The sequence below is a fragment of the Lepidochelys kempii genome, chromosome 8 (assembly GCF_965140285.1).
Source record: "Lepidochelys kempii isolate rLepKem1 chromosome 8, rLepKem1.hap1, whole genome shotgun sequence".
Taxonomy (NCBI): domain Eukaryota; kingdom Metazoa; phylum Chordata; order Testudines; family Cheloniidae; genus Lepidochelys; species Lepidochelys kempii.
In genome coordinates, this window is record NC_136387.1 from 50105210 (window position 1) to 50119398 (window position 14189).

The 14189-nt window shown below is 45.4% G+C and overlaps 1 protein-coding gene across 2 annotated transcripts in view; it reads right to left on the bottom strand.

Moving 5' to 3' along the window:
* Nucleotides 1–916: 916 nt before the first annotated feature.
* Nucleotides 917–14189, bottom strand: part of COP1 (COP1 E3 ubiquitin ligase) — a 228633-nt gene continuing 215360 nt past the window's right edge. For both annotated transcript variants that reach the window (XM_073356470.2, XM_073356469.2), the window contains exons 19-20: nt 4743–4787; nt 917–2098 (exon numbers count right to left, since the gene is read on the bottom strand). In XM_073356470.2, coding sequence (XP_073212571.1) covers nt 2081–2098; nt 4743–4787 — 63 coding nt within the window. In that variant the 3' untranslated portion in view covers nt 917–2080. The remainder of the gene's footprint in view (nt 2099–4742; nt 4788–14189) is intronic.

Genomic DNA, 14189 nt, shown 5'->3' on the forward strand with positions numbered 1-14189 from the left:
AGATGGCACCTTAGAGTGGGGCAGTTGCTGTCATGCTTCCTTTTGCTTCTGATTGGTCCTTCCCCTGCTGAACATTCCCCATCCCCCACTGCTCATCCACCCACACGCACACCTGAAGCCAGGGAAGAAAACAAAGCACTTGAGAAACCACATCCAAATTGCATTTTGAGTTGAGGACCCTCATCTCCTCCTTGCCAGATGCAATCCTAAGGATGACTATAGTAATTTTGTTCATCTACATCATCTTCCCAGTTGGGATTTTCAAAGCACTTTATAAGCAAATTAGCACTAATAAACTTCATGATTCCTGTCAGTTACGGCTACCACGTCTCACCCTCACCAATGGATAACCTCAGCATGCGGAGAAGTTAAGTGACTCACCAAATGTCTCTCAGGACATCTATGGCAGTCAGCATTAGACTCCACAATGCTCAACTCCCACTCCTTTGCTTTGCCCACCTTTATTCTCTCTCTTTCCTCTGTCCCTAGGTCAGGGGTCACAAGGATCTCACACCTCATCCTTCTAGGAAGCTCCAACCAAGCCATTAATCTTTGGATGAGCTAGGATGTCTTTCACAGACGGGCAACACTAGTTCCCAAATGGGATGGGAAAGAATGCAAGACTCTCCCTTCTACCAAGTGAAGCCCAGCACCCATGTGGTACTCCCAGACTGAAAGGAGAAGTTGAATGTGGGACCAAAGTGAATTCAAGTGAGATGTTTGTAAATAAAATATTTCCATTCGGCATCACTATGCACACAGCAAGTCTTCAGGCAGATAAGAGTGGAAACAGATAAAACGGTATACCTTCTAATTCAACTTTAAACTTACACTGGGGTAGTGTTACTAACAGCTCTGTATTATTGTCATGCATGAAAATGTGTTTTATCTTCTTGACCCCTCACAAAGTAACAACTTAACACTCAGCACGATGGTTTATTCCCCCTCTCCATATGTACAATTAAGTGTAAGCCTGGTTATTAAAAATAAAGCTCCTGTGTCGCGGCTTTGAAACACACTACAATCAATTAAATTCCCCCCTCATTACAACATTCAGAATGCTTGGTTTCCCCACATGATATGAACTGGGGACAAACAACAGGCCACGTGGCAGATTGGATATGACAGCAGAGCTCTGGTAACAGGATCTGGAGCCTTTCACCTCTATTTGAATGATTCAAATCCAGCCCCACTCAGCAGTGCAGGAAGTTGTTAGCTGATGGCAGTCTGGTGGCCTATGAGAAATAGTTTGGTGGAGTCAGTCCAGTTCACAGTCAAGAGATGTCCACGTCACAGTTGGTACCCTTGTTTTGTTGGCAGGCTGCAGAGGCGCCAAGGATTTTGTGGGCACGGAGACAGAACGACCCCATCCTTACAAGCAGTCCCTCCAGGTCAAGGTTGAGGCATATTGGAAGGGGCAGGGGGAAGCTGCCACTTTCCTATTGATATCTGGAGGACTTCAGTCTCCAGAACTGTCAACCTGGCAATTTTCATGAACACTGAATGCATCTAAAAAACCAACACACAACTAAACCACATACATCTTACGCTCTAAAAGCAAACTGCTTCGATGTCCCGGTAAGGCTCAGAGATTTTTTTTTCCCCTGTGGGGATGAAAGAAAACCCCAGGTAAGGTAACCCAGAAGTGTGAGATTCCATAGTACAGCCCTTTTGTGGTCCTGTTAGCTCCCTTCCCAAGTAAATCTGTTCCCATATGCAACAAGAGAGAATCTTCCAGCTTCACCTTGTGGCTCAATAATCTTTATTATTCCTTTTTGTTATTTGTTTTTATTTAAAAGAATTTGTTTCCCTATCATAAAAATTAGACAACCATACAAGCAGCAGCAAAGTCTGTGGAGTTAACCTTGATGGCAGACAGTTCACTGGTGTTCCCAGTGTTTCAAAAGGTCCTATAGGGTCCGTAAATGGAAAAAAACAACAACAAAAAAAACCAACCAAACATGACGACTGTGGAGAGGAATATCAAGGTGGTTCTGGTTTCTTGCCCCACTGAGGATCCCAAATGAAAGCTGTAGCATGTCGGCAGGACCAAGTACCTCACGCCTTGAGAGAAAACACTTCATACCAGCTCCAGTACCTGGTGAAAAAATGGGAGCAAACAAGCAATTAGAACAGAGATTTACTGTGTTCATTATCTCCTACATCACTCTGCCTCCCTTCCTTTTGTTCTCCAGCATAGAGTAGTGTCACTGAAGGGCCTTGGGTCCTGGCAAGCAACACTTGCATGCCTTTTGTTTTTTAAAATGGCATACATTATGTTCTGATATATCACGACATGATGCAAGACTGTCCAATCACCTCTCATCTTCTTTGCTCCAAATGAGCACTTTCAATCTAGTGACTTTCTGGTGCACTGATGGAGACAGCAGACCCTTCTGTTCAGACATGCAAGAACTAACTCTTCCAAGCTCTGCCAGCACCATGATCTGGGGCCCTGGAAGGCAGAACTTCCCACAACAGCATACAGTTTGCACATTGTGCAAAGCTGTGTGGGTACTCATCAGCTTAGCAACCGATGGAGTCCCTATTAATTCTTCCTAAACCTGGTCCCATCCCACTGACCACCAATTAAAAAAGGCAACACCAGAATTCTGTCACTGTTTACACATTTCTCTTCATATCTTCATTAACTAACAAGCTAGGTGTATATGCAAAATCTCCTCTTTACAACCAATTTTTCCCTGTTGCTGGATTCACTTAAGGATGTCATACACCTCTGTGTGTGTCACCAATTTCACTAACAGGGAACTGATTGAAGTAATGAACAACAAATTGCAACCATACTAAATGAATCACCCAGGAGCAAAAGACAGCAGATGCAACATACTACTGCAGCAGGGGTTACCAGGGAGCTAATGCAGAATACTTTAACAGTTAAAAATGCCCTGCAAAGAAAAAAAAACAACCACACATCACTGGGGCCTTTTGGGGTGGGGGCTTCTTTCTGATTAATAAGAATGAATTGAGAGGTGAAATTTTTCCTATTCAATTCCCCTGTTTTTTGTTTTTAACATAAAAATATCAGGACTATTAAGTCCAGTCAGGTTTTGCCAGAGAACTAGAGTGGTCACTGAAGGTCATAGTGACTTGGTTGCACGGAAGGAAAGGAACCCAGGTCTCTCGAGGGGTGGAAACCTTTGGGTAGTTTGAAAATGGATTGTGAAACACTAATCAACAACTACAAGAAAAGGCTAGAGCTTGACTACAAAGCCATTTAGGCACCAAGCCTCTAGGGCTAAGGGGATTATGTCCCAATGGAGGCTAATGTTGCTGATCACGCTCTGGGGCCAGTCTGTGTGGCATGAGCTATGACGTGTAGTTCTGACAATCAGAAAGTGGAAAGCGTGCAAATTCTGAGGTTCATGGAACAACCAGGTCGACAACAAGCAAAGAGTGTCAGCATCACCATTTGGTGATAAAGTACCAGGGACAGATTCATTTACAGACTGCCTGTGAAGAGAGAGGTCCTGAGGACTGGAGACCAAATCACAGCTATCAACCTAGCATCCTGTTTACTATCTTGCTGGAGACTGAACTCAAATTTTGACATTTTAAGAAATCTGACTTTAAATTTAAGTTTAAAAGGTAAGTTTGCAGTTCTAATTAGCCGTCATGCCACACACAGTTCCTATGGGAAAGGGAAGGAGATCTCTGAGCAAGTTCAAGGATTGTTGAACACTAGCCTCTTCATGCAAGAGGCAGCCAGTCGAGTTTTGCAAGCTGTTGTCTGTAGGCACACATTTCTGTGCTAGGAATGAAAAAAGGTGAGTGGAGCATGTGCTCGTTTGGAATATCAGTTCTTATTGCTGAGAGTTTGGATTTCAGCATGATTCATTACGGCACCCTAACTCAGTGGTAGTAGCCAAAGGACTGCATTTGGCTAACACAGGGGTTCTCAAACTTCATTGCACCATGACCCACTTCTGACAACAAAGTTACTACATGACCCCAGGAATGGGGTGGAGCCCGCCGCCTCGGGTGGGGGATGAGGGGGTCACAGCCTGAGCCCTGCGTGGGGGTGGAACTTAGGCTTCAGCTCTTGGTCCCAGCAAGTCTAATGCTGGCCCTGGCAACCCTATTAAAATGGCAACGCGACCCACAGCTTGAGAACTGCTGGGCTAACACCAAGGTGTTAAGATAAAGCCTCCTCAATTTGTGGCTCATAGCCATAGAGATTAGCATACAAACATGAATGCATATGCACGTGCATGCGTGCGAGCGGCACAACATTAAATTAAAGTCTTGCACTTCAGTAGTAAAGCCACAGTCACTTTTGGATTGATGACAAAACTCTAATGGCTTTTATGGCAAATGAAACACGGAGCCTATGCGTTAGTACAGGAACACAACCCCTATGTGAAAAAAGAACAGCATTACATGGCTAATCTCAAGGGTAACATACTGCAAAATGTTTCAAGCTTTCCCGCTCCATGTCGGTGTCTCTCGTGTGCTGCAGAGAGCCCCTGAGCACTGGCAACAGCACAGTGGCTGCTGGACAGTTGCCACCACCTTTTCACACCTGCCTCCTAACTTGGCTTCTCTGCTTTCAGTTCATTTTATTCTCCTCTCCAGCTTGTGCCACAGGCAAATGCATCGCTGAAGCTACAAACACCCACAGATGGGATGACCTCTTAACGGCTTCTTCTGGCTGCAGAGTTATGACCTTGCCCCCTCAGAATGGATTCAAGTGTTTAAAAATGGAGATGCAGGAAATAACTTACCTTAATTGTACCCTGGCTGTTAGCAGCGATGAGCACATTGGATTCCTGAAAAAGAAGAGGAGCCATCAAAGTTTGCAATGCGGGTTCAGAGGGGGCATAGAGTAGGGGACTGATTTTAAATATTAAACACTTGTCTGATTTCAAAGGAATTTAACTCCTGCCATTTCTGTTGGGCTTTTGTGGCCAGAAATCTTATTATGAAAGATTACATAAACTTGAAGAATTAGGAAGCAACAATCCTTAGTGCTTGCACAGACATTTAAATCTTGAAAGTAAATTACAAACAAATTAATCGTCACAATACGCCTCTGAAGAAGACAAGTAGTATAATCATCACTTATCTCTTGGCAATATGTATACAAAGGTCTCTGGTGCCTAAACGAAACCAAACTGAACTGAATAATTAACATGACTCCAAAACCCTCCAACTAAGACAACATGCCCAATTAAACAGCCAAGAAATCTGAAATAGAAAATAAAAAGAGGAATACAACAGCTTCTCACACACAAATCAGAAGGGTCAGAAAATACAGCAGTTCAAAAGGAAGAGAATCAGAGGACTTTGGCTCTGGCCTGAAGGATGCTGAACTTCAGAAGCAGACTTTGACTCCCTTAGGGAACTGATGGGCAGGATCCCCTGGGAAGTTAATATGAGGGGGCAAGGAGTCCAGGAGTGCTAGCTGTATTTTAAAAGAAGCCGTAGGAACAAACCATCCCAAAGTGCAGAAAGAATAGCAAATATGGCAGGTGACCAGCTTGGCTTAATAGTGAAATCTTCAATGAGTTTAAACTCAAAAAGAAAGCTTACAAGAAGTGGAAATTCAGACAGATGACTAGGGAGGAGTATAAAAATATTGCTAGAGCATGCAGGGGTGTAATCAGGAAGCCCAAGGCACAACTGGAGTTGCAGCTAGCAAGGGATGTGAAGGGTAACAAGAAGGGTTTCTACAAGTATGTTAGCAACAAGAAGATGGTCAGGGAAAGTGTGGTACCCTTACTGAATGGGGGAGGCAACACAGCGACAGATGATGTGGAAAAAGCTGAAGTACTCAATGCTTTTTTTTGCCTCAGTCTTCACAGACAAGGTCAGCTCCCAGACTGCTGCACTAGGAAACAGTATGGGGAGGAGGTAAGCAGCCCTGATTGGTGAAAGAACAGGTTAAGGACTATTTAGAAAAGCCGGATGTGCACAAGTCCATGGGTCCAGATCTAATGCATCCAAGGGTGCTGAGGGAGTTGGCTGATGTGTTTGCAGAGCCATCGGTCATTATCTCTGAAAATTTGTGGTGATCATGGGAGGTTCCGGACAATTGGAAAAAGGCAAATAGAGTGCCCATCTTTAAAAAAGGGAAGAGAGAACACTCGGGGAACTACAGAGTAGTCAGCCTCACTTCAGTCCCCGGAAAAATCATGGAGCAGGTCCTCAAGGAATCCATTTTGAAGCACTTGGAGGAGAGGAAGGTGATCATGAACAGTCAACATGGATTCACCAAGGGCAAGTCATGCCTACCCACCTGATTGCCTTCTATGATGAGATAACTGGCTCTGTGAATATGGGGAAAGCAGTGAACACGATATACCTTAACTTTAGCAAAGCTTTTGATATGGTCTCCAACAGTATTCTTGCCAGCAAATTAAAGAAGTATGGATTGGATGAATGGACTATAAGGTGGATAGAAAGGCGGCTAGATTGTCGGGCTCAACGAATAGTGATCAATGGCTCCACGTCTAGTTGGCAGCCGGCATCAAGCGGAGTGCCCCAGGGGTCGGTTCTGGGGTTGGTTTTGTCCAACATCTTTATCAGTTATCTGAATGATGGGATTAATTGCACCCTCAGCAAGTTCTCAGATGACACTAAACTGGGGGGAAAGGTAGATAAGCTGGAGGGTAGGGATAGGGTCCAGAGTGACCTAGACAAAACTGGAGGAGCATTGGTCAAAAAGAAATCTGAGGAGGTTCAACAAGGACAAGTGCAGAATCTTGCACTTAGGAAGGAAGAATCCCATGCACCGCTAAAGGCTGGGGACTGTCTGTTAAGCAGCAGTTCTGCAGAAAAGGACCTGGGGATTACAGTGGATGAGAAGCTGGATGAGTCAGCAGTGTGCCCTCATTGCCAAGAAGGCCAATAGCATATTGGGCTGTATTAGTAGAGCACTGCCAGCAGATCGAGGAAGTGATTATTCCCCTCTATTCAGCACTGGTGAGGCCACTCCTGGAGTACTGCGTCCAGTTTTGGTCCCACCCCCACTACAGAAGGGATGTGGACAAATTGGAGAGTCCAGCGGAGGGCAACAAAAATGATTAGGGGTCTGGGGCACATGACTTACGAGGAGAGGCTGAGGGAACTGGGGTTATTTAGTCTGCAGAAGAGAAGAGTGAGGGGGGATTTGATAGCAGCCTTCAACTACCTGAAAGGGGGATTCCAAAGAGGATGGAGCTCGGCTGTTCTCAGTGGTGGCAGATGACAGAACAAGGAGCAATGGTCTCAAGTTGCAGTGGAGGAGGTTTAGGTTGAATATTAGGAAACTATTTCACTTGGAGGGTGGTGAAGCACTAGAATGGGTTACCTAGGGAGGTGGTGGAGTCTCCATCCTTAGATTTTTTTTTAAGGCCCAGCTTGACAAAGCCTTGGCTGGGATGATTTAGTTGGTATTGGTCCTGCTTTGAGTAGGGGATTGGACTAGATGACTTCCTGAGGTCTCTTCCAATCCTAATATTCTATGATTCTATGCTAGAGATATTTGATGTAGGTACCTCTCTCAGGCATGTATAGAGAAGTGGTTCTCAACCTATTTACCACTGTGGGCTGCATATGCAGCTCATTATGTGTTACGTGAACCGCATCCACATGCATACTACCTATGTGGCCCTGAGGATGTCACATGGGCCGCAGCTGTGTGCTGATTGGGCTGTAAGTGGTCCACGGGCTGAGAACCATTGGTATAGAGAGTCAAACTAGGCACACCTCGGTTGTCTATTTATATGGCCTGCTTCACCAGTCTGGTAGATCCCCAGGAATATTAAGTTCCCAAATTGCAGGCTCTGGATGGGAGCGTGCCTGCTGTCTCCTACACACTCAAGTCCACCCACTTCAGATGCTTTGGCGGGAGACAAGGTACGGGAAAGATCCAAAAAGAAAGGCAAAAAGGAGAGAGATTATCAATAAGTTAAAAGAAATAACTCCTGGAGGGAGGAAGAACCCTGAAAAAGAACTCAAAGAGGCAGAATCACACTTCTCAGAATGGTCTCCTACATTCCTTCTTTTCTAGCCATGCAATACCAGCAATTGTAGTGTTTACTGCCAAACTGCTTGGTCTAAAAGCAACAGCTATTAGAAGCAGCAAGATAAATGGAAAGATCGGTCTCAGAAAAGGTATTCATCCTCAAATGAATTGGGTTTAATTATCCTATCACTTCACAAATACATTTTTAATAATCTCAGTGAACAGAATATCCCCACTTCAAAGGAGCATTATACACTTGCATTCTGTGTGAGAGTTGGAGGAAAACAGCTTGCCTAAACCAGCTGAGTTTAAAACTGGTAGATGCTGGCACTTTGTAGCATCAGAGGTGAACACACTGTTAGCTCAGCACATAGCAAGACTAGGCTAAAAACTGCCTTATCATGAAGTTCTGACGTCTGCAGGACCACCAGCTTTGAAACAAAGGGAGAGAAAAACTGATCTATTATTCAACATAAAAAGCTAGTTATCTAACAATAGTTGCCTTTTGATAAACCACTGGACTACTGCATTACAAATGGATTTGATCATCCCTGGATAGCGTCCATTACAGGATTAGCAAGAACTCTAGGTAGCATCTCACTTGTGACCCTCTAAGCCAAAGCACTTGTGTAGAAAATATGCCCTAAAAAGAACCAATGAAGTCCCCATTTCAATTCTTACACTGGATAAGAGGACAGTCTTGATATTGGCACTGTCTGAGAATGCCACAACTTCTCAATTTAAAGCATCAGAACATTATGCCAAAACACAAGGACACTTATGTCATTAAGGAAAATCTTTGATAAACATGTACAGAAACAAACAATGTTGGGACTAAAATGCCTGACAACTAGATTACACTGAGATATCTGAAAAGGAGTACTTGTGGCATCTTAGAGACTAACCAATTTATTTGAGCATAAGCTTTCTTGAGCTGTAGCTCACGAAAGCTTATGCTCAAATAAATTGGTTAGTCTCTAAGATGCCACAAGTACTCCTTTTCTTTTTGCGAATACAGAGTAACACGGCTGCTACTCTGAAACCTGAGATATCTGACTAATTTTTGGAGACAAGAGAGGAGCATAAACATATCAAATATCTAGTACAAAGAGCTGGAGCTGATAAGTAGGGGCATAGCGAGCAGATCGAGGGACGTGATCGTTCCCCTCTATTCGACATTGGTGAGGCCTCATCTGGAGTACTGTGTCCAGTTTTGGGCCCCACACTTCAAGAAGGATGTGGATAAATTGGAGAGAGTCCAGCGAAGGGCAACAAAAATGATTAGGGGACTGGAACACATGAGTTATGAGGAGAGGCTGAGGGAGCTGGGATTGTTTAGCCTGCAGAAGAGAAGAATGAGGGGGGATTTGATAGCTGCTTTCAACTACCTGAAAGGGGGTTCCAAAGAGGATGGCTCTAGACTGTTCTCAATGGTAGCAGATGACAGAACGAGGAGTAATGGTCTCAAGTTGCAGTGGGGGAGGTTTAGATTGGATATTAGGAAAAACTTTTTCACTAAGAGGGTGGTGAAACACTGGAATGCGTTACCTAGGGAGGTGGTAGAATCTCCTTCCTTAGAGGTTTTTAAGGTCAGGCTTGACAAAGCCCTGGCTGGGATGATTTAACTGGGAATTGGTCCTGCTTTGAGCAGGGGGTTGGACTAGATGACTTTCTGGGGTCCCTTCCAACCCTGATATTCTATGATTCTATAAGTGCAAGATTGTTGGTTGTGAATGATTCTTGTTTGCATTGTGAATGACTGGTAATTCTGCATCGCTGCTGCAGTCTGTCAGGGCACCACTGTAAATGAGCTCTGGCTCAATAGGCTGCTTTACCAGCTAAATACACTCTTTCCTGAGAATCTGCTGTTTTTCCAGCAGAACTCCTCTCTGGGTCTGAGATAATCACTGATCTGCTGCTTTCATCCCCAGCACACAAACAGGAGCAGACACAGGGGAAATTAGCACCATGTCTGTCACTGAACAAATGGCCACTTACTTGTCAAAGCACTCTAGCACTGTGGTTGCTTCTATGGGGGCACAATCTAAGTAACTTTTTTATCCCCTGGAGGAGCAATTCTCTTCCCCTTTGTATTGCCTATAAAACAGCCATTATGCTCAATGTATTAAAAACCTAAGCAGGCTGTGAAATAAAAATTATTCACATGGCATGTGATCTGTAGATTTACAACTGGTGACAGATGCACATGTGTTTAATCTATCTTTTTGCCTGTGTATACATAAACAGTTGTCCAGTTTGCGCCATCTCTAGGGTTGATTTTAATGCTTAACAGGAGCCATAAACTCAATTTTAAGGTTCTTTGAAAAATGCCCAGAACATATCATGGCCTTTATCAGCATATCTTAGATGCCATCAAAAGGCATGACAACTTACTGTGAGGACAGGAACCTCCACTCTCCCAGACTGAATTGTATAAAGAACTGTTGCTTACCCTAGAGTAACTAATTCTTTGAGGTGTTTGATCTCACTCTAGAGGCGCATGCACCTCACACACGCAACAGAACAGAAGTGTCCATTGAGGCCTCACGTGCGCCCAGTGCCACCACAAGGACATAAAGGCCAGGGAGGTAGTGACACCCACCCCATCCCTGAGTTCCCTCCCAAATCAAAGGCATTTACTGTGGACTCTGATCATCAAGGACGGAAGGCAGGTCATGGGATCCATGACAACAACATCTCAGAGAACCAGTTACTGTAGGGTAAGTAACTTTTCTTCCAGTCCAGGTGGCTGGCAAGCAGTATCCTGTCTGGATAGTAGGAATGAGGAATGTCAGCAGCAGTAGTCAAAAACTGAACTACCAGCTCTTCTGAACTTGGCATTGGCCCTGGCTGCCACGCAAAGGCATAATGTTTGACAAAAGTCAGTGGGCTACTCCTTACTGCTGTCTCTCTGAAACAGGCCAAAGAAACTGCATGTGCCCTAGTGAAGCGCATCCTGGCATTTGGAGGGAAAAGGCACTGGTCCACTAGAGGTTCCCTGTGATGAGATGGCCTGCCTTTTGATGAGCCCCAAATAGCCACAAAGAAAGGAGGAGACAATCTGAACAGTTTGGTTCTGTCAAGGTAACAGAAAAGCTCTGGAAATGTCCTAGGTATGTACCCTCTTCTTTCCTGGAGTCAAGTGTTGCTTCAGGAGGAAGACTGATAGGGTAACTGATCAATTTAGGTGAAACTCCAATATCATCTTAGAGATAAAGCTAGGGTGTGATCTCAAACATCTTGTGGCTCAAAGGATGTATAAGGAGGTCTGGCCATAAGGACTTGGAACTCTCCAACCTTCAATGCAGAGGTTACTGCAGCCAGAAAGATGGATTTAAGGGAAAGGTGGCACACTGGATGACCCAATCCTGTACTGAATGGAGGCTCAGTGAGTTTCAGGAGAACAATACACGGTTCAAGTCACTGAAGCCAATCCCACTGGTGTCACAGATAGCACTGGCAGTGAACACTACACTGACACCTACAGTAGGGATTGTCAACCTTTGCATTTCTGAGCGCCCCCGCCCCCGCCATGCTATAAAGACTGCAGGGTCCAGGGCGGGCGGGGGGAGGGGGGAAGAGGGGAGAAAGGGAAGGGAGCGCCCTTGGGTATAGGCATAGTTTGACTTCTCTTTTGCGGGGGGGGAGGAGGGGGGGAAGAGGAAGAAGAGAGGGCCTGATGGGCAGAGAGACTCAACTCAAAGTTTGAAAGTCACTCAATGCCGGCAGAGGGTAGCTAGGGGCTGTGTGTGGACAGGGGTTAGCTCGGGGGTTAATTAGGGGCTGTGTGCAGATGTGGGGGGTAATCTAGGGGCTGTGTGTGGACAGGGGAGCAGTTCAGGTGCAGAGAAGGGTTAGCTAGGGGCTGTGTGCTGGGTCCCCCTACAGTTGTTGCTCCCCGAAGGCTCTGCCTCCCAGAACCAGGTCCCTTTGCCCAGGCACCCCTTACTGGCTGAGGGAGCAGTCAAAGGGGGCTGGGAGCTGAGGAGTAGCTGCAACCCTGGGTACCAGCAGATGACAGGAGAATGCTGTGGCTGCCCCCTGCATGGCACCAGCCAAAGCAGTAGCTCTCTGCATTGCCCGGCTCCAGCTTCCCAGCTCCGACCTGGCCAGGGGTGAGGGCCTCAGGGAAAGGAGGAGGAGGAGTGTGTGTGTGGAGCTGCCCCCAGGACTGCCCTGCTCTGGGTACGGCACTGCAGTTTGGTGGGGCAATGCCCCCTATGTCTGTCCATGGGCTCAGGACTTCTGCCCCATGGGGAAAACCAGGGCTCTGGCCCTGCAGCTCCCGGCGTTAGCCCCACAGGGGGCACTGGGGCTGCAGCCATGGGGGCCTACGAGTCCCCTTGAAAGGGCTTGATGCCCCCCAGGGCACTGTGGACCCCCAGTTGAGAACCGCTGACCCATTGTACTGAAGTCTAGCACTCAGAGGGGCTACTCCAAACAGAGACAGAGACTCCAAAGACTCACAAAGATAGATCACTTATATGCTCAGGTGTCTTTACTTAGCACAATCTTCTCTGCATTGGTCTTTGATATCACTTGTCTGCTAGACATGGCGCTAGAGGAAGCTGGCTTGTCTGCTACCAGAACTCTGAAGTTCATCTCCTCAGGACCTGAAGAGACTTTCATAGATTGAAGTTTCATCTTTGGGAGCAATCACATGTCTTGTGACTTCTACATTCTTGCAGAGAACGAAAGGATAATGGGACTCTCTTACGCAGCAGAGGCCATTGCTTTGTCCACCTTTCAATGGAAGTCCATTGCAGGACAGTCAGGGCTTGAAGACTGCCGATTTTGGATCTGCCATGTTGATAAGACCTGTATGGGGGATGAGGTGGGGGATCTGTATGGGAGCTTGACCATAAATGTTCAGTTTATATGGGATGATAGCATTCACAGTGGTCATTGCTCAGAGAATTAGAAATGTGCTGGAAGTTTTGAGCAGTTTGAAGAAATTCTCAAAGCTAAGAATTAGAAGGTCAAACACACACCAGGTTTTGTCTCACTGCTGTAGGTGGTAAAGGGAAACTGAGGGAGAGTCACAATTGTCCTGTCCCTTATGTATTTGTTTGAGAATATGACGCAGCACAAGTGTGTATATGCAGCCCAAACAGATGCTGCTATTCTGATCTTGGGTGCCTGCATATATACAGTGGGATCCACACTGACATGTACTCAAAGACAAACACTGTTTCAGACAGTGACTGAAAGCTCCACTCAACCACTCAGACCCAGCTACATATTAATAAGCCTCTCGATAGCCACTCATCTGTGCCCAATCTTGTCATTAATGAAAGACAGTTGTAAGAGAATCATCAAGTACTGAGTCTCTCTCCCCCTTTCCTCCCCACAACCTCAGGCAGTTTGGGTGAGTTGTAGCATTCCTAAAAATGAAAACTAGATGGGCACTGATGAGAATCAAGCATGGCACAGGCAGTGGCTGCCTAAGCTTCCCCAGTACAGCTCTGCCAAAAACTGGTCCCTAGTATTGGAGCTGCTGGGACAGGGACCTCAACGCTTCAGGCTGGATCCACAGGCATAAAACACCCATTATTTTGGGGGGAGGGGGGAGCTGGGAGAAAGCAAAAAAGGAGAGGAAAGCCTGCCCCTTTCCTGTTTTTTCATTTGCTTTGTCCCCCAAACCAGAATTTTAGAGGCCATAGATTAAAACCTAAGCTAATGCACCAAAGTACCTTCCTGTCATATTTCCTTCCGAGAAACACGTAATCTTCCTAGGAGTTGGGGATACAAAACCCGGTAAAGTACCAGGCTTGGAAATGGAGAGCTCTGCAATTTAATTTTTTTTTTTTTTGCCATTAGAGATCAATAAAAAACTCAAGCTGTAGCTATCTTAAATGCCCCAGAACATTACTATTCATCCTGCCAAAGGTGATCTCCTGGGACTATGAACGTGTGCTTCACATGTTTTCTCCATGATCTAGAAACGTGATCCTATCCTGAAGAGGTTCAAAATAAAAAGGATTAACACAAACACCATGCAGATAATTTCTTTTTCTTGATATAACCCTGTCTGTGAGGGCCCCTCTTCCTTGTCTACAAAACTCAAATGCAAAATATCACAGCCTGGTAAAAATATGCCTGAAGTAATAGTTGTAAATTGTCTGAGGAATAGGAAAGCCAGGATGCTGATTTCTAAGCACATTCTCAATTACTCTGTTTGAAATGAGATACTAAATTAAGGTATTTTTTATGTACCAATTAC